Source organism: Gossypium arboreum, chromosome 3 (assembly GCF_025698485.1).
Source record: "Gossypium arboreum isolate Shixiya-1 chromosome 3, ASM2569848v2, whole genome shotgun sequence".
NCBI lineage: Eukaryota > Viridiplantae > Streptophyta > Magnoliopsida > Malvales > Malvaceae > Gossypium > Gossypium arboreum.
The window spans coordinates 6,223,438-6,246,371 of NC_069072.1; the positions used below are offsets into that span (position 1 = coordinate 6,223,438).

General features: G+C 36.7%; 3 protein-coding genes across 3 annotated transcripts; 1 reads left to right on the plus strand and 2 right to left on the minus strand.

Moving 5' to 3' along the window:
* Positions 1-4,048: 4,048 nt before the first annotated feature.
* Positions 4,049-5,170, plus strand: LOC108474976 (agamous-like MADS-box protein AGL104). Its single transcript, XM_017777001.1, has 5 exons — positions 4,049-4,202; positions 4,335-4,385; positions 4,581-4,696; positions 4,872-5,033; positions 5,129-5,170. Exons 1-5 carry the CDS (start codon positions 4,049-4,051, stop codon positions 5,168-5,170), a joined length of 525 nt encoding a protein of 174 aa, XP_017632490.1.
* A 2,126-nt stretch (positions 5,171-7,296) lies between these two features.
* LOC108475761 (transcription factor bHLH117) lies at positions 7,297-8,500 on the minus strand. Its single transcript, XM_017777750.2, has one exon. The coding sequence runs from the start codon at positions 8,439-8,441 to the stop codon at positions 7,533-7,535; it is 909 nt and encodes a 302-aa protein (XP_017633239.1). The 5' UTR covers positions 8,442-8,500; the 3' UTR covers positions 7,297-7,532.
* Positions 8,501-9,116: 616 nt separating this feature from the next.
* LOC108475913 (histone-lysine N-methyltransferase ATXR3) lies at positions 9,117-22,605 on the minus strand. The gene is made up of 20 exons (XM_017777894.2): positions 21,864-22,605; positions 19,050-21,649; positions 18,730-18,786; positions 16,706-17,878; positions 15,799-16,160; positions 15,160-15,714; positions 14,966-15,066; positions 13,544-14,603; positions 13,334-13,405; positions 13,003-13,113; positions 12,806-12,906; positions 12,043-12,142; positions 11,863-11,958; positions 11,524-11,691; positions 11,300-11,425; positions 11,100-11,153; positions 10,523-10,770; positions 10,329-10,437; positions 9,907-10,206; positions 9,117-9,544 (listed from the first exon to the last, which is right to left on the minus strand). The coding sequence occupies exons 2-20, from the start codon at positions 21,502-21,504 to the stop codon at positions 9,368-9,370; spliced, it is 7,425 nt and encodes a 2,474-aa protein (XP_017633383.1). The 5' UTR covers positions 21,505-21,649; positions 21,864-22,605; the 3' UTR covers positions 9,117-9,367.
* Positions 22,606-22,934: the final 329 nt, after the last annotated feature.

Genomic DNA, 22,934 nt, shown 5'->3' on the forward strand with positions numbered 1-22,934 from the left:
TAGTTGGAAACCAAAGACAATAAACTTTTCATGCATTTAACAGAAATAGTTTCATATTCGAATAATTAAAGCACGAAGATTAACATTTTGTGAAAAGAAAAAAAAACAAAGGCAGTATTTTTCTTTTATTGGCAGCATGATTATGTGAAAATACTGAAGTTGTCTCTTCATTAGAAACTTCTAAAGAACTAGTGAAAAAGAGGATTAGATAGTGCATGGAATGCATTTTGATATTTGATTGTGGTTACACGAATTATCATTCATTTGGAAATCATCTCCAGGAAGATCTTCCCAGCTTGTGAAAGCATGTGTGTGTGCTATCCTGCTTTGAGTCAAGATCTCGACAACCTGTTAAGCATTACAAGAAATTATAGTCTGAAATATTCCCCAAGTCTCTTGTGAGTATCTACTCTTTTCTTTTTCTTCTTTTTGGATTATACATTTTGGTAATGGTGGTCTTGGTGAAACTAGATAGGAAATCTTTGTACATATTTGGGTTTTTGGTGATGGCTATTTAAGTTAGCTTGCTTTTGAGTACTTTAATTTTTAATGTGAGGATATCAATAAGGAATATTTGATCCTGCAATATGCCAATAATGTCTGCTAAAGTTTTTCTTTTTGAATCTGCGCTAGATTGTTGTTGTGATTGTGGCTATTCAGTTGGTTACTTGGACTCACCTGTGAGTGTCGGATACAAGTATGTGTCCTGTAAGGATATGTTCAATTTTGACATAAGTTTTTCATGTATTTGGAGATTCATATCCTACACTCATATTCATTTAAAATGAAGAATTAAGCTACATAGCTGCCTAGAGTTCTCGGCTTTGACTCTAATGCCATTTGAGTACTGTAATTTCACAAATAGAATAAAAATACACTCCTCTATAGTTGGTTTTTATACTTTAAAAGAAAAAAAAAGCTATTCTTTGGTTGGATCTTGGAAGTAACTAGAGACTAAGCAAAATTATTAGATACGGTTAACTAGCAGTTCAGTTGGTGCATTTTTGAAGAGTCATTGTTCATTTTCTGTTAGTTCATGCCATTGTTTTAGATGTCAATTTTCTGTACATTACAGAAACTATGGCCAGGGAAACATTAGATCAAGTTATGGCATATGCACTTTCAAAATCTGATTTTTATCAATCTGCAGCATACATTTCATGTCTTCTTTTTGCAATGGCATTTTAAGGATGCCATTTTTTCTTATTCCTAGAATGCTTACAAGTTATTACTCTTTTTGTTTACCAGAATAGTGTGAGAAATATGTCAAGCCTAAAGATATTGTAGGAGCAGAAGAAGTGAAGTCAAGTGACGAAAAACTGAGTGAAAATGAATATGCTGCCTCAGATGATGAGGAAATCACCGGAAAATAGATCTTTAGGCACATATTATGCCCTGCATACTCACTACGAAAATTGTCTTGTGTTGTACATGATGTTCAGCTCCAGGAAAATTCGAACATGACAGAACCGGGGAATATTTGGAAAAATTCCTAATTACCCCTTTTTGTCATTACTATCCATGGATGTTTGTGTAAATTAATCCGTTGTTGTTCAATAATTCAAATATTTATCCACTGCTGAGACTTTAAAAAGCAATTCTCCCATATGCTCCTACTCCTTATGTGCTTGCATCAATTATACTACCATTTATTATGCTTTGTTAGTGTTCATTTATACATTGGTTGATCTAACTTTGGTGATGACTTATTTGGTTGCCAATGGAATTTATATCTCCCATATCTCCAACACTTTATGGTGGAATCCATTTTGCATGGCTTTTGATTTGGTCTACAAATTTTTGGTTGGCTAGGGTAGTCTCATAGAGAAGTTAAAACATAGGTTTGTTTGATGTATAAATGTTTGATATTTTCATATATATAAAAATGAGAATAATTATTGCTTTTGAATCAATATTTGTAATTTTGGCAACTCCGATCCTATGAGATTATGTTATGATTTTTATTAATTCATATTTTAATAAAAATTATATTAAGAATATTATTAAATTATATGTTTTTATTTTTATTTAATTATATTTAGTAATAATTATATTAAAATATGATTAAATTATTTACTATTTTAATAATAATCTTAGTAAAATTTAACAACAATAATTATGTACTTAAAAAAATCAGTTAGGGGTACGCTGGTCATTTTAACTTTTTTTCTTATACTATTACAACATCATTCCATTCAACCAAACACAAGAATACCATTACAGTTCTATTCCATTCTATTCAACCAAACAATTAAATTACTAATTACAGTTTTATTCCATTACAGCTCTATTCCATTACAACTCTATTCCATTACAATTCTATTCTATTACAGCGAATCAAACGTACCGTTAAGGTCTGTTCGAGGTCTTTAACTCCACAAGCCATATTTGTATGAAGGCATAAACAATGGGTACTGACTCTGCTTATGATGATAATCTTCAGGCGATATCCATGCGAAAGGTTGAGCATTAGTGATAATCTCATCGGTTTCCTACATTTTGAGCTTGATTTCATAGTTCTCTTCAGCATTTCAGTTGTCAAAAGACATGCAACGAAAAAGAGTTGTGTAAAGTGGTTGCGAACTTTTTATTGAAGTGCACCAAGCAAAGATGTTGCAATGTGACAATTTTGAATTTTATAATTTTTTATAAATTATTAATATTTTTTTATTTCTTTGAATTTTTTACATATTTAAATTTTTATAGATTTTAATAATTTTATTTTTAATTATTTTGTAGGCTTGCGCTCATCTTGAATGAATTTAAATAAATTGTTGTCCAGGTTCATTCTAAATATATATATTTATCAATTTTAAAACATTTTTATAATTTTTATTTTTTAAAAATTGCCATGTCAGCACCCTTTGCACGTCAGCACACTAAACGTTAAAGCAGTCAATTGACAGTTTCCATTAAATGACACTAAACGTTGATTATTTCTTTTGTCATTGAGGGTGAATTTTTTAAGAGTTTAATTAATTTTTTTTTTCTTTTACTAAAGGCTTTTTTTTTTACCCTTAAGCCTTAAATTATCACATGCGATGTGTAATGAATAGTTGACTTTTCTCTATTAATGTGATTAGGACTCATGATTTGAACATAAATATATGACATGTACAAATATAATTTAACTATTTCATACAATCCATTCTCTCGTGTAATAAACTTATTTCACTCAGTAACTAGAAAGATTAGATTCATATATTTTACTACATAATCTTGTACTAATAATGAATAGTTGACTTTTTCTATAAATATGATTATGATGCATGATTTGAATAGAAATGGCATATGCTGATATGAGGTAATTGTTTTAGATAATCCATTTTCAACGCACAATGAACTTTAAAAATTAAAAAACTATCTCACTCACTAACTCAGATAAATTAGATTCATGTATTCTACTATAGGAAGTGGAAAGTCCATAGTTTTAGACTAATGGAAGCCTTTTCTTTTACTCTTAAATATGTTAAACAAGAAATCTCTATCCTTGGAATTAAGGGTATTAAATAATCTGAATCTAAAACCTTAATTATTAACAACCGAGTTACTCTATGTAATAACTTTGTAAACATTTAGTCAACACATGATTTCTGTTAAGTGAACTAATCCCAACTAGGAGGTTAGACAGATTTTCTTCATGAAATACTATTTTATTTTCTAGTCATAGTAATCAGAATTGTATCAGTACCGGATGCCCCGATCAATACGTACTGTTTTGGACCTAAATTTGATATCAAGTAATTTATGTACCGTTTTAACTAAAATTTCGATATTTCAACCCATGTCAGTCAATACAAGCTTGTATCGATGTGTAAGTGCCATACTAACATCTTCAGTTTACTCTTGAAGCCTTAGTCGAGTTAAAAAAATCCGTTAGTGAGGGAATTTTGACAATTGGCATATTACAATAACTATCTGACCTTCTTGAATGGCCGGAAATTTAATGCATATTCTTCCCCCTTGTCCTATAATGTCCATTTTCTCATAGTAGCCTACAACAAGTTTTCTTCCTTCGTCATTTTCGTATTCGATTTCCCTTTTCATAATGGGTCGCAAGAGGCTGTTGATCAAGAGAATTGACAACCCTTGTTCTCGTCAAATAGCTTATTCAAAACGCGGGAAAGGCATTCTCAAGAAGGCCACTGAATTATCAACGTTATGTGGTGCTGATGTTGGCCTTTTGATGTTTTCTCCTACAGGTCGATTGACCAGCTATACTCACAAGGGAAGGGTGATGAACAATATTTAATTCTACTATTATTTAGTTCTTTCTCTTTTTGTAAGTTATAAATGCATGTTGTTGTAAGCTCTTTGTTATGCCCTTTTTACAGGTTCGAGGATATCTTTCTTCGTTATATGGACCGGCATGATGATTTCAGTAGGTGTGTTTCAGTAAACTTCTCTATTGTTTTGTTTAATAAAAGGTTTCACAAATAGTTAAGCTGAGGTTTGGTCCTCGTCTGTGTTTCTGCTTTATTTCAGACATCTTGACAATGAAGAGGTAGTCTAACTCTTTCTCTTCTCTCCGTCGCCTTCAATTTCTAGTGATCCTAACTGGTTATTGCTTGTGGTTACAGTTCTTGTACGAAAGCCTGAAACATTTGAAGGAGGGTTTGATGTCCCTTTGTATCTATCTCTTTCTCTCCAAACATGCACATTTGCATGCTTATACACACAGACAGATGAATTTATGGTTTCTTTTCTTTTCTTTCTTTCTCACAAAGAATTCTTTCTGTTTTTTATCATATGAACAATTTCATCGGCTGTTAACGCAATGCATGTTCAGATTGGAGGTAAACAAAAACTCTGTATAACTTGCTGCTCTTTCTTAATTATGCTCTTCCATAACTATTTTGGTTTCCCTGCAGACTCTTGAGAGAAAACTCTGTGAACTAAACTGGAAAATATATGAAGCTCAGGAGAAGATGAGGTCATATAGTCCAGATGTGTCCAATATCTACTCAATTGCTGAAGCTCAACACCACCAGCAATTTGTTACCAAGGCAATTCAACGAATTGAAAAGTTCAAAGTGAGTTCATTTTTTTTTTTCACTATAGTGTGTTTTTTTCTAATATGATGTGATGAATGTTAACAACATGACCAATGTTTGTTCTTCACAAACAGAAGACAAAGCTGCTTGAGAAAGAGACTTCACCTTCACTGTAAAAGCTCAAACACCGTTATCCTTCCTCAGACTTGTTCAAATGTATTGCAGAAAACAGAGATAGGTTAGGGTTGGACAGTAGTTTTAGCACTAGAGTTAGTGTACTCCTTGTCTAAGGTTTGAAACTTTGAGAATGACAGGTTTTATAGTTATTTTAAATGTGGTTTGCTTACAATACAATGTAGTTGGCAGGTTGTTTAAATATACTTTTTTTTTTTTAACTCAATAAATTGTAGTTTTTCTCAACTATGAAATTTCACATTTTTATGTTAAATATCACCTTTGTAAGGGAAGATACCTAGAGCTGGTCTAGTATGGATTACACTATTAAACATATGAATTTTTTCAGGAGGAAAAAACTGAAAATTAGGAAGAAAAATTTAATTTGTCATTTCCATATTTAAAAGAGATAAAAATGACGTATAATTACAATTTTATACAATCTTTTCTCATGTTAAAACTACTTTGTTGTCTACATATTTCATACACAAATATTCTTTTATAACAATGATAAATATTATTTTTGCAAATAGTAACATTATACTTGGATCAAATTTGGCTGCCAAATCTGAAAAAAAATAAGATTGATAAAAAAATTTCAAGGATAAAATAGTAAATTAATAAATAAAAGTAATACATCTGCTGCACCAGTGAACTTCTTACTGCTTTCAGCTCCAGTTAGTTTTTGGGATATCAGTGTGGTGAAAATTGATTTTGGTTGCACTGAAATGCTCAACCAAACAGGTTGCCAATGAGGTTGGTAGCCCAACTGCACTTCACTGGCGTTAAACGGTGAACCAAAGGCAGTCTAAGTAGACCAAAAAAAGGTTTAGGTACCCAATTGAATTTTGATGCCAAATTTAGGTATTGGGCAAAAAAAATTTAAAAATACTAAATTAAACCTTAAATCCAAGTCCAGGTACGAGGATGTATATTTACCCTTTATATATATTTTGATTTAATCAAGTACTTGGTGGGTGATTATTGCAAGAAGTTCATATTGAAATACCCAAATCTAAACAAAATAGTTGTGTTTCAGGCTTTTTAAAGTAAAAGGTGATCACTCTCAGTCAATCCTAGAAGCCCAAAAATATGGATCCATGAATTAAAGTAGCGATTTAGTTATAATTAAAGCCCAATGGAAGGAATAAGGAGTTACAAACTGAAACCTCAATGAACCAAATCTTGGTCACATTAACATAGGGGCACTCAGCACTACAAACAATAAGCAACCGAAGTAATTGGCTTCAGAAATGAAGAGTGAGTTGTGTAAAAAACCATGAATGTGGCAAAAGCAAAGCATAGAGGGGGATTTCATCAAAGCACAATTTTGTACAATATTTACTCACCAAAATGCAAAGAGAGTATTGAGATGAAGAGGTGAGGTTGGCTGGCTGATCATAAAGCTTCAGTCTCGTACTGTTTAACTCAATATTCATCGCATGCACAAACAAAAGCTATTTCACTCAGCCTGTCACTTTCTCTCCCTATCATATCAAAAAAACCAAATTAGGCTAATGCAAAACCTGAAGTTCATGTTGGCCATTGGTACAAAATTTCCCTTTTCATCCAGTCACTGTCACTGATGCACAGAGTGGTAAATCGGGGGACATAGCTATATCAATCTCGGTTTGAACCAGAAATGTGTCATGCTTTTTTTGGGGTACAAAAATGTCATGTTTTCACGTTACGCAGGATGCACCCAACAGTAAAAATGAGCAAATAAACAACGTTAAAAGATTGAAAAAAAGTCACTGTCACTGATGCACAAAGTGGTAAATCAGGGGACATAGCTATATCAATCTCGGTTTGAACCAGAAATGTGTCATGCTTTTTTTGGGGTACAAAAATGTCATGTTTTCACGTTAAGCAGGATGCACCCAACAGTAAAATTGGAGCAAATAAACAAAGTTAAAAGATTGAAAAAGAAAAAAAGGATTAGAGATAATTATACAAAACTAATTAAAACATGAAAGAGGGGTTGATAATGAAAAGATTCTGAGTGTTCCAGGTAAACATTATAGTCTTTAAGATTTATGTAATAAGACCCCAAATATATTAAGATTTGTTGGTTTTGTTTAGGATCAAAAACTACACATTGGGTCCAAATCAGACAGACAAAACAAAATTTCAGTACTCATATATCATTTACTATCAACCAAAAGTGGAAATGATGAACCAAACAAAATCCCTTCATCCTTGCATTGATTTAAGCCCTCCGATGAAAAGCTAGCACTAACATTTAGGCTAGTACGACGATAAAGACTGAAAAATATAAACCCAAAAGAAAAATCAAAGAGAATCCCTAAAACATTTATAGTATAGCGTGTAAAACCGTATACCCCAGATTCTATTTTTCGTTAGTTAATTACCAAAGAGAAATTGTTGAAGCATGGTTTTCCTTTCCTTGGCCTTGTTAAGCGAAACCAACTGCTCAGTAGCAAAAACGCAAAGACCCTGTGAACAAAGCATGGTTTGAGCCACTGGAGAGTTAATCAACACCTGCAAAAGCTGTTGCCGGTTTAGCCTTCCCAACCCAGCAAAGCCGACTTCAAAAGAAGCATTGTTAAGATGTTGGGTGGTGGACACAAAGCTGGAAGTGATGGGCATGGATTGGAGAATGGAGACTTGAGCTTGCAAGAAGCGGATGTACTTATAAGCCTCTTGGAGCATGGTGGCCATATCCATCTTCTTGTCCCATGGCATTAGCTTTTGGAGACAACGGGTCTTGTCGCTACGCTTTTGCCTCCGCTTTCGGGCGAGCTCGCTGTGAGGGATGATTGGAGGAGGAGGAGCGTTGGAGCTCTTGACGATGGAGTCGAGTGTTTGAGGGTTGTTGTCGGAGTGGGAAAGGACTAAGTCGAGACGAGTGCGTTTGGATTTGGGAGTGGAAGAAGCGGAGAGAGGAGGAAGACGGTGGAGGGGGCGGAGGTCAGAAAGGAAGAGGGGAGGGGAGGGGAGGTTAAGAAGAGGGTGGCTGGCTGGGTCAGGGATATCGGAGGAGAAAAGGGAGAAGTCGAGGTCAGGGAGGGGAAGAGAAGGGAAGATAGGGTCTGGATCAGGGTCGGGGGTGAAGAAGCAACAAGGGCCGTCGGGTTCATAGGGTAGAGGGAGGAGAGATCGGAGATTGGGGTCGTTGAACAACTTGGGTTCATGGGAGTTTATCATCATGTTGTTGAACTCGGTATTATGAACACTAGAAGTGAAAGGTGAAGGAGCGTAAGAGTGAAGTGGATGAAGAGTGGAACAGAAATTGTATTCCTCCATTTTCATGGTGGTGTTTTGCTTTGCAGAGTGGCCTCAGGGCGAATGTTGGAGACTGACCAATAAAAGCAGTGAAGAGAAATGGGAGAGTGTGCACACTAATATAAGGACGTAAAGCGACGGGGGACACGTGGGGGTTGATTACTAGATGGGAAGTACGAACGGTGGCCCTAGAGAATTAGCGAAGGCGGCGACACAAGAATCAAAGATGATTGGCCTGCCTTTCATATATCATATATAAATATAACTGACACACTCCGCCCTTTAGTACAGATCAGGTCAGGTCTGAGACAACCTCTGCTTTGTCGATTTTTTTTTTTTTTTTTTTTTTTGTTGTCTCTTGGAGGGTTTCAAGTCGCCGGGTATTTACATCGGAGAGGCTTGTAAATCTGCATGTCATTGCCGCAAAGAAATAAAGAGGTATAAGGTTAAGGACTTGCACATGTTGGAGATTTAGTTGGGATCTTTTGTTTCATACTGAAAGCAAAATGGACAAAAGGATGCCACTCGCTGCTTAAATTTGGAAATGGGATTAGCTTGCTTTGAGTTTTGAGATAAAAGGGAATGAATGATATTATTAAATATTTGATCATCACTGCTAATAATACATCCTCCTTGAAAAATATGTTGATGATTCCTTTGGCATTCAGGTAAAATAATAAATGAGGCAAAGACAAGGAAAAGTTCTTTTGACAAAAAGGCCTACTAAACGAAATGAATTACAGAATACAAAGATGAAAACTGTACATAAGAATGAGAAGAAAAGGGGCACAAGAAAATGATGTTTTGGAATGATTTTTTACCAACTACCCCTCTTAACCCAAAGGGTAGCTGCCAAACTAAAATTGACAAATCATTCCAAAAACATTTACAACCGTATTTGGCTAATAATATCCTACTGCTCCCCACTAAACTCAACCCCTACAACAATGTCCTCATCTATCCCACATTGCCTGGAATTTCGCAGGTCTATGCTTCAACCATTGCACCATCTCTCTGTCCAGTGAACTATTGTTCAAAACTGCATCTAGCATTGGACTCCCAAAGATTCTCGGACTACCTTTGAATGTCCATATTCGGTCCTTCGGCCATGGTCTCTGGGCTTGCTTCTCCTGCACCAACCACCATATTAAAAACAGTAACTATGGTATTCCTAGTGATTTTCTATACATGGCAATAATGTTTCCAGTCAAATACCGTTGCTCCTCTACATGCAAGTTAACTGTGGAAATGCTACATTTCCATTTATGATATAAATGATAATTAACTAGTCCACAAAACAATCAGGTTAAAAAATCAGGGATGTCATTGAAAACTGTGTTAAACAGACGACCTTCATCCCCAGCAGGCAAGTGATCTACAGAATGCTCGATTTGAAGGCAATCTGAGTGCTGGCCTCAATACTTTAAAATTGAAATAATCCAAAACAGCATCTTACATCATTACAAATGGATGAAAGAACTAAGAAGCTTACCATCCATGACAGCATAAATTTGACAGTCTTTGGGCCATAAACACGATGCCTTGATGGCTTCTGAACCTTGGCGTAGAAGCAACCAATGTCAGGTAATGATAAGCAACCCCTACTTGCTCTAAACAGGCTGGAATCTGGATCAACACTGGTCTGGTTATACCAAAAAACTAGCTGCCCCAAACAATAATTTTCACCATACGTCTTGCAATATTCCTGAAGACCTGTGAACTTGTCAGAGTACTTGGGGCTCAGGTCAAGAGGACTAATGTAGACAGGGGGAGAAGTTACTGCTTTGTACTCCTGCGTATAAAATGATTGGTTATATAAAATGATAATAGAATAGCATTCTCTACTTCACAATCCCCCTCTACCCTTTCGGAAAAAAAGAACGTTCATCAGAAAGACAATAGTTAAAAACTCACCCGAACTCTTATGAAGCACTTTATGTAAGCATAAATATGGATCAAGTCAGCTGCAGCATCATGCCGACACTTGTACGTACATGGAAGATTCCGAACCTCATCCCTCAACCTTCAAAACAAAGAAATGATTAAGTTTGCATCTTTCCTGGAATGAAACAGCATGGAAAAAACTTTAACGAGGACATTCCACTCACCATAACAAAGATTTCTGAAGTTCTTTCAGAATGTTGTCAGACCATGATGGGTCGTGCGCTTGAATCTTGGACCTCAGCTCATTAAGCGTTTCATCTTCCACATGAGGAGCCATGGACTGAAGAAGCTCCTCAACAAGTGATCCCTCACCTTTCCAGAGAAAGGAAACAGCTTCTTCAGGACTGAGCCTCTCTATAGGTGGTGGAGCCTTTTTGGGGTCACCAAACACGCATCTCATGACATACCTCACCTGAAACAGAATCAAAGATGATATAATATAGGGATACTAATAGAGCATGTACATAGTTTTCTCTAGGAACTAGCCTCTACTTAATTTGATATCATTAAATGCAATGTTACGACAAAGATGACTCCCATCCAACCATTAAACCAAATGAAAACAAAAGTAATCCATGCATTCCGAAAAGTTTAAACTTCCAAGATTTGAAGATTAGCTCTTCAAAATAATAAAACACCAGGTCAAAGTAAAGATTACTGAGTCAGCATAATGCACATGACCGTATTTTATTATGTAGAAGATTGAACTTCAGATATGTCATTCAGAGACGGAGGAATCACCTTGTCAAGAGTAATAGCCAAATTCTGAAGCCTCTGGTTATAGACACCCTCAGCCTACCTCGTTCAACAGGAAAGTATACAATTAGCACTTACATTTTGACAGTAAGCATAAAAAGCTTCAAACAAACGTAAGCAGATACAAGCAAAGGCACAAAAACATGCAAATGCCATGTACAGACTAAATGAGAACAGCAACATACCTGAATCTCTGCATCATTCCTCTCTGCATCAAGAGATATGTCTATACAGTACTTCTGCTTCTCTTCCAAATTATGCTGTAAAATTTGCTCAGGGAGCTTTGTTCTCTCAAAATTTATGAATCTCACCTACACCAGAAAAGAAATGTCAGCAAAACAGAAGCTCCCTCCTTTTTTTTTCCTAATCCAAAAATGAAGTAATGAGATTACAGCAAACCAAGACATACCACACGAGCTGAGTAAGCAACCAACCAATCAGGCAATCCACCAAGCAAACAGCTTCCTAGGCCAGCCCTCCCTAGCTCAAGGTAATCTTCTTCAGATACAGAATTTAGTTCACAAGCTTCTAGCATTAGCTGTTGTCGGTCAAGTATACCATGCCACTCCTTCAGTACCTGAAGAACAACATAATTCCTACAATAACTTCTAGGAAACTCAAAAGGGCAAAGGTCAACTTATTTAATAACAGGTAATATACCATATCATTTTATTTTTACAGGCAAAAAGAAGATTCCATTTTTTTTTTTTTTCAAAAAAAAAAAAAAAACCATCATGAAACTGCATACCTTCTGAAATGCACCTTCACCAGTCAAATTCAAGTAGCTGCCACGGCAAACTTGACTACCACAGAGACAGACAGATGCTTCATATTCTTCCTTGCTCTAACAAGATAAGCACCAATCATGAGCTATAAGAACATAGGAATTATCATCCCTAACAAAGCTGATAAGACAAAAGATTCAAACCTCTGTAACGGAATTATAATCAAATGTAATCTCCTCGCCATATCGTATTGCACGTAGAGCATAGATTCCAATTTGGTACTGACCATCTACAGCAGTAACTCTGCGTCCAAGAAATGGTAAATATTAGATGAATTAGAGGAAACAAAATCTTGGTCGGAACTTGATTTGTAGCTAGGCTAAAGTTTGTTCAGGATCACAAGTTACAAGCAGAGGGTAAGGACAGGTCATGCCAATAGAAAAAAGCTTTATGTGCCAAAAAGAACCGAACTATTGAATAAACAGATAATACAGAGACTGATTTAAATACAATTTGTCATAACAAAAAAGGATAAGTTATCTGGAACCACAGGGCAATAGTCATATTAGAAAACAGTCTATCTATTAAAACAATTCCAAATATCTCTATTATCCATGCTACTTCTTTCAGCTTTTAGGAATCCAAAATCCTTGCAGGGTCTTAACTAAAGCATACCCAAAAGTGCAAAAGCTCATAACAGAGTACAAACAATTGAGTTTTATTGACAACAGTTAAACGGGTCCAAGAATTATATATGTGTCAAACATCAATTATATAATTATTAATATAAAGAATAAAAAAATCACTGATGAGCATTTTACTCCATATTTAAAAAATCTGAATTATTCTGCTCTATAGAAGTCTTGAATTCCCAAACTAGGGAGAAATGGGGAAGAGAAACAAAATGACTAGATATATAGCTTCACAATTCTGCACAGAACAAAATGAGCAACAGAATATACTTACTTGGCTTCACAATTAGGATGACATGAATGACAAATTCGACTCGCATAATTGGCCTTATGCATTGCATCAACAACAACTAAATCATACCCACCCGCATCACCCTGATAAATAAGAGATGATCAGAAAACATTTTCAGAAAAGCAATTAAAATTAACTAACCAATAACATCACTTAGTACAAGACGTGTTTAAATGGACCTTTGGCCTCTCAAGGTAGATGTTGTAGAACTCGGGAGCTGGATCCTTGCTGTTATTCTGCAACAGCCGAATCCCATCTTGCTTCTCAAACCATTTCCAAACGGGATAAACCTATGAAAATTAGAACCCGTGAGGACAAAAGACTTCAAAGAGTCTCTCTATTCAAAAGCCAAAAGCCAGAAAATAATTACACATAATGATAAATAAAAAACTTTTTTTTTTTTAAATATAGCTGAAAGTTAAAAACTGTATAAGAAAAATGTAACAAAATATATTATTTGCACTAAGGCATAGATAAAAGAAACTGTTTGTAATCTAATTCGCATCATACCTCTCCCAAAAACTCTACAACAAAATCTTCCTCTCTAAAACCACCTTCCTTGTTGCAGAGAACACCCAAACCCTAATAAAGCATATCCAGTAGAAAAAAATGTAAACACCAGCATCATAGAACAAAGGAACAAGGAAAAACAACATAATGTTATTAAACATGAGGATAAAGAACAGAAAATAATATATGAGATATGAAGCATATGTATACCTTTCGGTAAGCAACATAATTGTCATCAGGACGATCATCTATGGCTTTCAGTATACCTTGACACATTTTCATTGTTCGTTTATCACAGTCCACCTCAGCAACTCTTTTAATTTCTTCTACAATGGGCTTCAACGGATACATCATTGGAGTGTTCCCAGTGCCTGTGAATTGTCTAACTTGCTTATTCAGAGTTCGAAGGAGAACATCTTCAATAAAAGATTGCTTATCCTCTAAAGGCCATTCCAACTCCTCCGGCATGGAATCAAGCAAGAGGTTGTGAGTATAAGGATCAATTCCATAAACTTCTTGCTCTATAACTTCATCTCCAAGCTCTTTTCTGGGTTTATAATCTTTGACTTCAGGAAGTTCCATATCCAACTCCTCAGTGCCAGTTTTTTGAGCATTGAGCTTCTCGGCATAGTCCTCTGGCAAGGATACTTGCATCTTACGCCGCACATCCTCCTCATCAGCTACAACAACGTACTGATCGATGACTTCATATTTCCTAGTGACAGGAGGAACCAAACTGGCTTTGGTCATTCGAGCACCCCATTCACGGTCATCAGCCATAGAATCAAAACTATCTCCTGCCATGAAGTATCCATCCCCTCTTGACTCCCCAGATCGACCTTCAGGCTTGAAATCCAAGTCACTCTCAGTATCTGAAGCGGTACTCTCAATCTCACTCTCACTTTTGCCATCCTCAGAAGAGCGATCAAGTTCATCAGATGTTTCACTTTCTGAGTCAAGCGATTTCCTATTAAGTTTGGACAGACGCTTTCTAATTTCTCTATCAGATGCATATTCCCCATAATCAAAAGCACCATTTGCAAAAGAAGTGCCATTGCTCTTGTTCATGTACTTTCTTTCAGTGACTGCCTTACCAAGTTTCTTCTTGTACTTTGAGAACCCAGTAGGTGAGTCATCTTTCCAAGACTTCAGCAATTCATCTCTTTCATAAGAAGATGTAATTTTAGCACCCTCTTCTAAACGTGTGGCAAGCTGGATAAATAAAGTAATTATGCGATTCATGTCTCGAGCACCTCCACGATTCTTTGCTCTACAACCAACAAATTGGTATACAAACAAATGGAATGGTTAGCATATTATCAGATACTCATGCTGAACATATGGCCGTAAAAATAAAGCACAGGAGAAAAGCGCAAAATTAACAATTTATGTTCAATAAATGAAAATAAGGGAGAGAACAGCTCTAGGCATATACAGAAGAAATCAATTTTAATTCATAAAGAAATGTTATACAATTATAGGCGGCAGCCTTCAGACAATTAACTGGGTAACACATAACCACGCAAGTCAAATGACTACAGCTTGGATGACTTAAAGCCTTTGCAACTTAGAAATATTCTTTAATACAATGTATCAAATTAAGATGTAAAAGAGGGAACTAGAAAACCTTACTTTATTGCATCCCTGCACATTCGGCTGATGTCCTCTTTAACATAACCCAGACCATGTCCAATGTAATAACCATTTTTCATTTTCTCCTCAATTTCTGCAACCTGAAAACCAAATGACAGCAAAAGAATAAAGGCTTTTAAACATAATGTATGAAACAAAAAATGCACAAACAGAAAGCACAAGATCCAGAGTACCTTGGGCACAAAAAAATCGGAGGTATTCTCCTTCATTATATCCCTTAGACTAGAAGCAAGGAATTCCTCCATCCGCTTATATCCATTTTCGGATTTTTTAATGGCCCATCGCCTGATACGAGCTTCCCTGGATAAAATGGATGAGGACTTCCTGGCATCAAATAACTTTGAACGCCTATATAAACTTTGGCGAAATAGTTGGTTTGCAGAGTCTCTTCTATCAACACTTTCAAAATAACTCTTCAATTCGCCAAAATCATCGATAGCATTCCCCAGGCCCGTTTTAAGGCCAGATGAAGTTTTCTCGGTAATTTGTTTCAGAGTCCTTATTTTAGAATTAGACTCATCTGAGATTGTCATAGCATGCAAACTTGTGCTCTTGAACCACCTCAAATTGGGAAATTTGACCATCAATTCCCCAAACTGGCTGCAACCTCTAATATCTATATAAGATAAACTAGGAAAAACTTGAAGAACATCTTCAAGTGTGATTGAACTTATGTTCGAGCAACCAATCAGAATCATGGAATTTATCCGTTCTTTGTTGTAACAGTTCTGCAAATAAAAAATTGTATTAAACCAGAGGTGTAAAGGGGAAAAAAATTATATGCAAGTACTTTAAGCAACCATGAAACATACCAGGATTTTCTGAGCTATAGAGTCACTGCAGTTGGGACCAAGAGATGACAAGTCAACCTGCCTTGCAATACCCTTGTAAAACCTAACAGCAGCTCTCCAGTGTTTACAAGTCAAAGAAGCAAAGACAAGGGATTTCATGTCAGATCTCAAGAAATGGAAGACTCGTGCTAGCACATGACCATCCAACAAACCCCAGTTACCCATCTCAGTAACGGAACATGCACTCTCTTGTTCATGGAAGGTCACATCACCACATAAATCTTCAAATGCAAAATCATCCTTTCGGATTGATTGCAACTCATCTTCAATATCATACTCTTCTTCACTTCCATTAATCATCATTCGTGCCCGTTTGCCATTATCTGCAATGCGCAGGCCAAGATTCATCCACATATGAACAAAGAAGAAAGATTAAACAAATGTCTCGTAAATTTACCAAAGGGAAAATTGTGAAAATTCACACATCACACACTCATCTTCACCAAGTCCAAGACAGAACTGAGGACCCTTACCAACTTAAATCAGTCATCACATAAATATCTACACACACACACACCCTGTAAACTGGATGTATGCCATATAAAAGCCAAAATGCCATGCCATATAAAAGCCAAAAGAGTGAGGAGAGGAAAAAAGAAACAACCTAAAAACACTAGCCTATTCCAAGTAAAATTTCATTGCTTTTAAGAGAAGGTCCACTAAAAAGGCATATTGAAGACAACTATATATTAACCTAATAAATTATTATTTTATATATTAGAAAACGTAACAAAATTTTGCAAAATACCTCATACCTTGACACTACCAAGAAACTTGTGAAAAGCTCTAGCATCTCATTCTATATTAAAATATTTCTTTGCCAATCCAGATGTAGACTCATTTAGCAATTAAAATAACTAGAGCATACCTGTTTTTTGGTAAATATGCTTGTCCATCTCTTTCTTTGGCTGTTTTGCACTGATCCATGGGTCTAAAACCTCATTTATGGCTGCAGCAAATTCCCGACTCTTAAATGATTTCATTACCAATTCATGAAGCTTCCCACAGGTATATCCAATGAATTGGGGGTGTAGCCTGTGAAATGAACTGGAACTTGTATTATTATCAGCGACACCTTGGGAATCTAAAAGTGTAGTTCCAGAAGAATCAGCAGATGATGCAACATTCCCAGGCCGATTCCATGCAGTGACTTCAAGACTCCCTGCAGCGGAGGTGACTGGAACCCACATTTGATCATATTTACGAAAAGCACTGCTATATTTCGGGATAACTCCTTGATCTACCAAAAACTGAAGTTCAGAGAATGATGAAGGTCCCCTTTCATGCCCAGCACCATCAAGGTAGTACCATTCACCCAAGTGTAACTGCAACTCATCAACAGTACAAACATGGTCTTTAGGAGTATTAATGGGTGCAACCTTCCATGATCCTTTCAAGCGTTGATCATTAACAGCCTTTGATAGTGAATCACTTTCTGCCGATGATTTCTTGACATCACTAGTTGTCGAGTGTGACCGGGAAGATCTTGAACAGTGTCTCTCCTTCACTCGAGTTTTTGTGCGAGGTGCAGATACAAATGAACCCTGATCCTGAACCACACATGCATTTATCCGGACTACTGGAAGCATGGTTCCCTTCACTCCTCTCACAGCAGAAGGCTTAATTTGATTCGATCTACTAATATCATTGCAATCATTTCTCTCTTCAGCAATTGAGAAGGCCCAAGGAGGGAGGTCAAGCCTTTTGCTATGAGAAGGATAGTACAGGTCATCTTTCATATGCCAGCGAGGGTCCTCATACCCAGACTTTGGCATAAGGCATAAAGGGTAACCATCATTAAGAACAAGTTTTTTCCTCGAAGATCTATCCTGAGTAGCTTCCTCATTCCTCTTCCAGTCCCCACCCTTGCATGACCATCGACCAGAAAACCAGTCACTAGAGTCAGCACAGGAGGAACAATCAGAGATTGCAACAGCCCTGGGCTCTGCAGCCTCCTTTGCATTGGTGTCAGAGTAGCTAGATAATTCTTCAGTTACTTTATCATGCCAATCCCCTGTGCGACTCAAAAGCCAAGGGAAACCTGAAATAGCAAAGATAAGGAATAACGTTACATCACAAGATGGGTGACTAAATGCCAGAGATATCCTGTTACTTTCTTCATTTTGAACTCATCTCAATGTTATTACATATTGTTCATATAAAACTACTGTACTGATTTCATTTCAGTTACAATTCAGCCTCCCACTCTGCTTGGTAAATCTTGATCAGCTCAAGTGCACATAATATCCCAAAAAGACCAAATGCTTCAGGTAAATTATATTGATCTTGAAAAATCAAAGATGCCATAATTAGGACAAATCTTAATTCTTGATCAACCAAAAGAAATTAAGCATGCATGCAGACAAAATATATGCTGAAATATATCAACTAAAAATATGGAGTATTTAAGTAATTAAGTCCGATGGAATCTAACACAAAAGTACAAGAGTGCTACCTTTATTGGTAATTTACATTAGCCTCATCAATACACGAAACTAAACTTCATATATTTTAATTTAAAAGATGCCCCTATACAGCTATCTGAACCAAGCAAGTAAACTACCTAAGAATAATCCTTATTAATTGTGGGAGGCGACAGGAATCAATTGCTGACCACAAACCTAGAAGAATATAAAGACAACTTCAAAAATAAAATTGAAAACTTATTTTTCAGATATTAGATTATAAAGGCCAACCATAATGTCTGAAATACTACTATTTTCCAAATTCCAGCTGCGTGTACTTGTCAACTTAAAATATATTATCTCACAGTAGAAGATAGGAGGAAAGAATCAATTAATCAAATGCTCAGAGGTGTGATTTGAAATATAATAGCCATGTCTTAATAGAAAAGTATGATTTGAAATATAGGCTTCTACAAGAAATACGTACCATCAGAGTTCCCCCATACTTCCCATTCCGCATCATCAAAGGTCATTTGCAGAGCTTCTGCATGATGGAAAAATTCCAGAGAACAGGAAATAAATAAGAAATCTCCTCAAACAAACACAATCATGTACCTGTCTATGTTCTGTATAGACATATACACATATAAATGTATGCGTATTAGTGTATACACATATAAATGCCAAGGAACCGCACAAAAAAATCAAGTGCCAGAAAAATGTAGGTATATAGACTTCAAGAGGAGTTAGTATTGGAGAAAGAAAAAAAAAAAAAAGTAGAAAGAAATATTGTTAGTGACGGCATACCCCCAACTATTTCAAGCTCCTTGCCAGGAATAATATTGATACCGTCCAATAGAGCTCCAACCCTTTCGTCAATGTGAAGATCTTCTAAGGAATCAGATGTGGCTGCACTGTCATCTTGGAAGCTCATCGTCTCATCACCACTGTGAGTGGCTAATGGCTTGAGATCTCCAGTTTCCATCAGCAAGTTACCAGGAGCTTCAGGAGGGCTAACCAGCTGTGTTACCGAGTCCGATACAATGGATGGAAAACTGGCAGTCAACAAGGGAGAAGCTGCATTTTCAACAGTCACCCACCTATCACTATCTAAGTGCTTGATTAAATGATCAGACAAAAGAACCCCTTCTTCAACAAGTTCCTTAAGGTCACATAATTTTGAAGGACCTCGCTCGATACCAAAAACATCAAGATAAATCCATTTACCAACGGCGGACTCAGCCACCACAGGAATGTGAGGTGGTGTGTCGCATATGTCCATGTCTTCCTCCATTGATTGCAGCTCTTCAGGAGGTGCCCCATCAACAAGAAGAGGAGGTTCTTGGCAATTTACACTGGGTGTTGGAGATTGATCTTCTTTGTGAGACTCACACACGCCATTTTTTTCATCTGATCCATTCAAATTGTGCACGCTGATCCTATCTTCAGATTCTTTAGCTGAGGAATGTGAGTCTCTTCCACTATGATCCCTCCGACTAACTTTATCTTCTTGCCCCTTAGAACCATATTGTGAGCCTCGCTTCTCATTTATGGCACCCTTTTTACTTGTGTCTCTTTGATTTTTGGTCTTACTCCGATCATGTGGAGAACGTTCCAAATAGCTAGGAGTCCGGTCCCTGCGATCATGAAATCTAGGCCGATCCTCTGGGGACCGCCCTGCATTGATAGGACTTCTGTTTCTATGGTCATGATGACGACTCCGATCATATGGGGATCTCTCACGAGAATACACAGATCTATCACGAGCATATGGGGATTTCTCACATGTATATGGGGATCTGTCCCATGGGGATCGCTCCCGTCGAATTGGACTCCGATCCCTGTGATCATAATTCCTGACCCTATCACGTGGGGACCGCTCAGAATATGCTGGACTACGCCCACACTTATCATACACAACTCTAGATGACAAAGAGGATTCATGATGTCTTGAAGTGTACTTTTCCAATGAAGACATTCTTGATGAAGAAGAATTTTTATAGAACCTCTCAACAGAGTGGCGTGAGTAGAGCTCTGGGTGGGAATTTCGACCAAAATCATCAGAGAGCCTCCTACATTTTGAATTTGCATAGTCGCCATAATCTCCATAGTGCTTGCGGTCACCACTATCTGAATCAGCACCATGCCGCTTCAGCCTATTACCAGAAGAAGGGTACTCTCGCCCATGGTTCTTACCATTGCTGTACTCACTCTTATATAAGCCTTCCTCATCCACAATCTTTGAACTGATCCTAGAAGTCCTTTCCTGGCTAGTTTCCCATCTGGAAGAACTTCTGCCATGCAGGGTGCTTCTACTGAATTCCTTCCTGTGATAAAGATCGTCAACTGAGTACTTACCTGAAGGTGGAGTGCGTTCCATCTCATATTTCCAGCTTTTTTCCTTCCCTAACTCATACTTCCGATATTTACTGTAACTGTACTCATCCTTCATCAAGTCCCCCTTATGCCATCTATCAGGAATGAATTCTCCTTTCTCTAGGTCATCTTTGGCGCCTCTCCATGACCCAAATTCTCCCTTTTCAGGTTCCGCTTTCCTTCCTTTTTCCAGAACCATCTCCCCCTTCGCCACCTCCCCTTTTCTCCACTTACCTGTAACAATCTCTCCATTCATCACCTCCCCTTTTTTCTTGGAAACAGTTTCCTCTTTCTCCAGCTCAACTTTCACTTCAGGAACAATCTCTTCCTTCACTACTTCCCCTTTCCTACATTTCTCACTAGTAGTCTCTCCCTTCTCAATTTCCCCATTCTTCGACTTGTCAGTCCCAACCTCCCCATTCTCCCCTTCTCTGGGCCACTTCAACGTCCCCAATTCACCTTCTTCCACTTCCTCCTTCTGCCCAGAATTCTCACCTTTATCAATCTCTTTACTGTTTTTCAGTCCTGCTTCAGTCTTTGCTTTAACTACCAATTCACTCTTCTGTGATGTTGCTGCGGCTGCTGCTGCTGCTGCTGCTCCCACCACCACCTTCTTCTTAACCACCACTACTTTCTTAACCTTGACCAGTTTCTTTTTCTTTCGCGGCAGCTGCGGTTGTGGCTGCTGCTGTTGTTGCTCTTGTTGTTGCTGCTCTTGTGGCTGCTGCTGCTGTTGCTGCTGGGCGTTGTCTTTGAGGTTAACAGGCTTTGTAGTGAGCTCATTGTTGGCACAAAGCGTTTTTTCTGTAACTGGAAATCTCTCCATGATGTGCTGATGTTGATGCTGATGCTGCTGCAAAGGCATGCACGCAACTCCATCGCCCATGGAAATCTCCACAAGTTCTTCCGAATTCTCCAACTTCTCTCAAACCCTAGCTCTCTCCCCTTTCCCGGGTCTATCGATGCTCATACTTCACAAAAACTCCTCCCCTTTTTCGAACTCCCGAAATCTTCCCCCCTCCAAATTTAACCTAATTCACAACAAAAATTTCACCAAAAAAAAAACCCACATCAACCAAATCAATGTAGGGTTTCAGTGAAAAGAAGAAACCAAAGAATCAAGAAGAGAAAACGAAAGCATTCGAAATCCACACGGTTTCTAGGGTTTGAACACCGCGGAATTAAAAAGAAAAAAGAAACAATGTTTTGAATTAAAGAAGAGATTAAAAAGACAAAAGAATCTACCGAGAAAAAACAATAATCGAGGGCGAGGAAATCGTGAGAGAAAGCTATAAATCGACGAACGTGAAGAACAGATCGAGAGAAAACGACGACCAACTTGAGAGCTGCTGCGTAAATAGAAATCTTTGCGCCAAACAAACAGAAAAATAATAATAGAAATTATAAAATAAAAATGAAAACGAAAATTCTATCAAATCCCTCTTTTTATTTGGCTCTCTTTTTTTTTTTTTTTCCTCCTCGGTGTTGTAATGTATTCTCTCGCCTTTGTGTTATTGGTCTGAAAGACGAAACCTTCGTGATGTAAATTTCTTTGTATTTTTTCCCCCTTTAAACCATCTTTAACCTTTGATTGTGAAATTTACGGATTTAAGATGTAATTCTTTTAAAGTACAATAATACCCCTCTTATTTATATATAATTACAAATAAGAACTGAGAAGGAGAAGTAGGACCGTATGTTGAATCGTATAATACTAGTGAGGATATTTTCGGAGTTTTTGACCCTTCAGCTCTTCATTATCCCTCCTACGCCTTCAAACTTGGAGTCCTTAACCAATTGACTCGGATTGTTTTTTTTTTTTTAATATTAATGGACCTTTTAAATTCACAGTACTAAATAATTATGAAATGTTCCAATAAAATCAACCCTAAAAATATTAAGATCTTAATTTTATTATCAATTTCTAAAATATTGACTTTTTTAATATGTAAAGGTAAGACCTTTAATTTCAATCCATAAAAGGAAAATTATCCTTTCTAAACTCATAATATAGCAAGTTGGAGCAAATTAAATAATGTGCCAAGTAATTTAAATATAAAAAAAGTTAGATTTTGTATTAAACAGGAGACATTTACTAAATATGAAAAAATTATGAAATAAAATAAATATGATATGATATGATATTAAATTTAATATATAAAAATTATACCTATATTTAAATTTTAATATTTTATGTCTACACAAAAAAACAAAAATACAAACAATAATTATAATAACTAAGATTTATTTGCTATATAAGAGAAGATCAGACCCAAAAATAATGAAACAATACAACATAGGGTCATTAATTCATAA

Excerpts from the sequence above, each read along its gene's own strand:
- LOC108474976 (XM_017777001.1), top strand. The coding sequence starts at position 4,049 with ATGGGTCGCAAGAGGCTGTTGATCAAGAGAATTGACAACCCTTGTTCT. Across the intron at positions 4,203-4,334 it reads TTTGATGTTTTCTCCTACAG|GTTCGAGGATATCTTTCTTC; the intron begins GTCGATTGACCA and ends CCCTTTTTACAG. Across the intron at positions 4,697-4,871 it reads CACAGACAGATGAATTTATG|ACTCTTGAGAGAAAACTCTG; the intron begins GTTTCTTTTCTT and ends GTTTCCCTGCAG.
- LOC108475913 (XM_017777894.2), bottom strand. The coding sequence starts at position 21,504 with ATGGGCGATGGAGTTGCGTGCATGCCTTTGCAGCAGCATCAGCATCAA. Across the intron at positions 14,604-14,965 it reads ATGTGCAGGGATGCAATAAA|AGCAAAGAATCGTGGAGGTG; the intron begins GTAAGGTTTTCT and ends TGTTGGTTGTAG. Across the intron at positions 11,692-11,862 it reads GTGAAGGTGCATTTCAGAAG|GTACTGAAGGAGTGGCATGG; the intron begins GTATGCAGTTTC and ends GTTGTTCTTCAG.
- LOC108475761 (XM_017777750.2), bottom strand. The coding sequence starts at position 8,441 with ATGAAAATGGAGGAATACAATTTCTGTTCCACTCTTCATCCACTTCAC.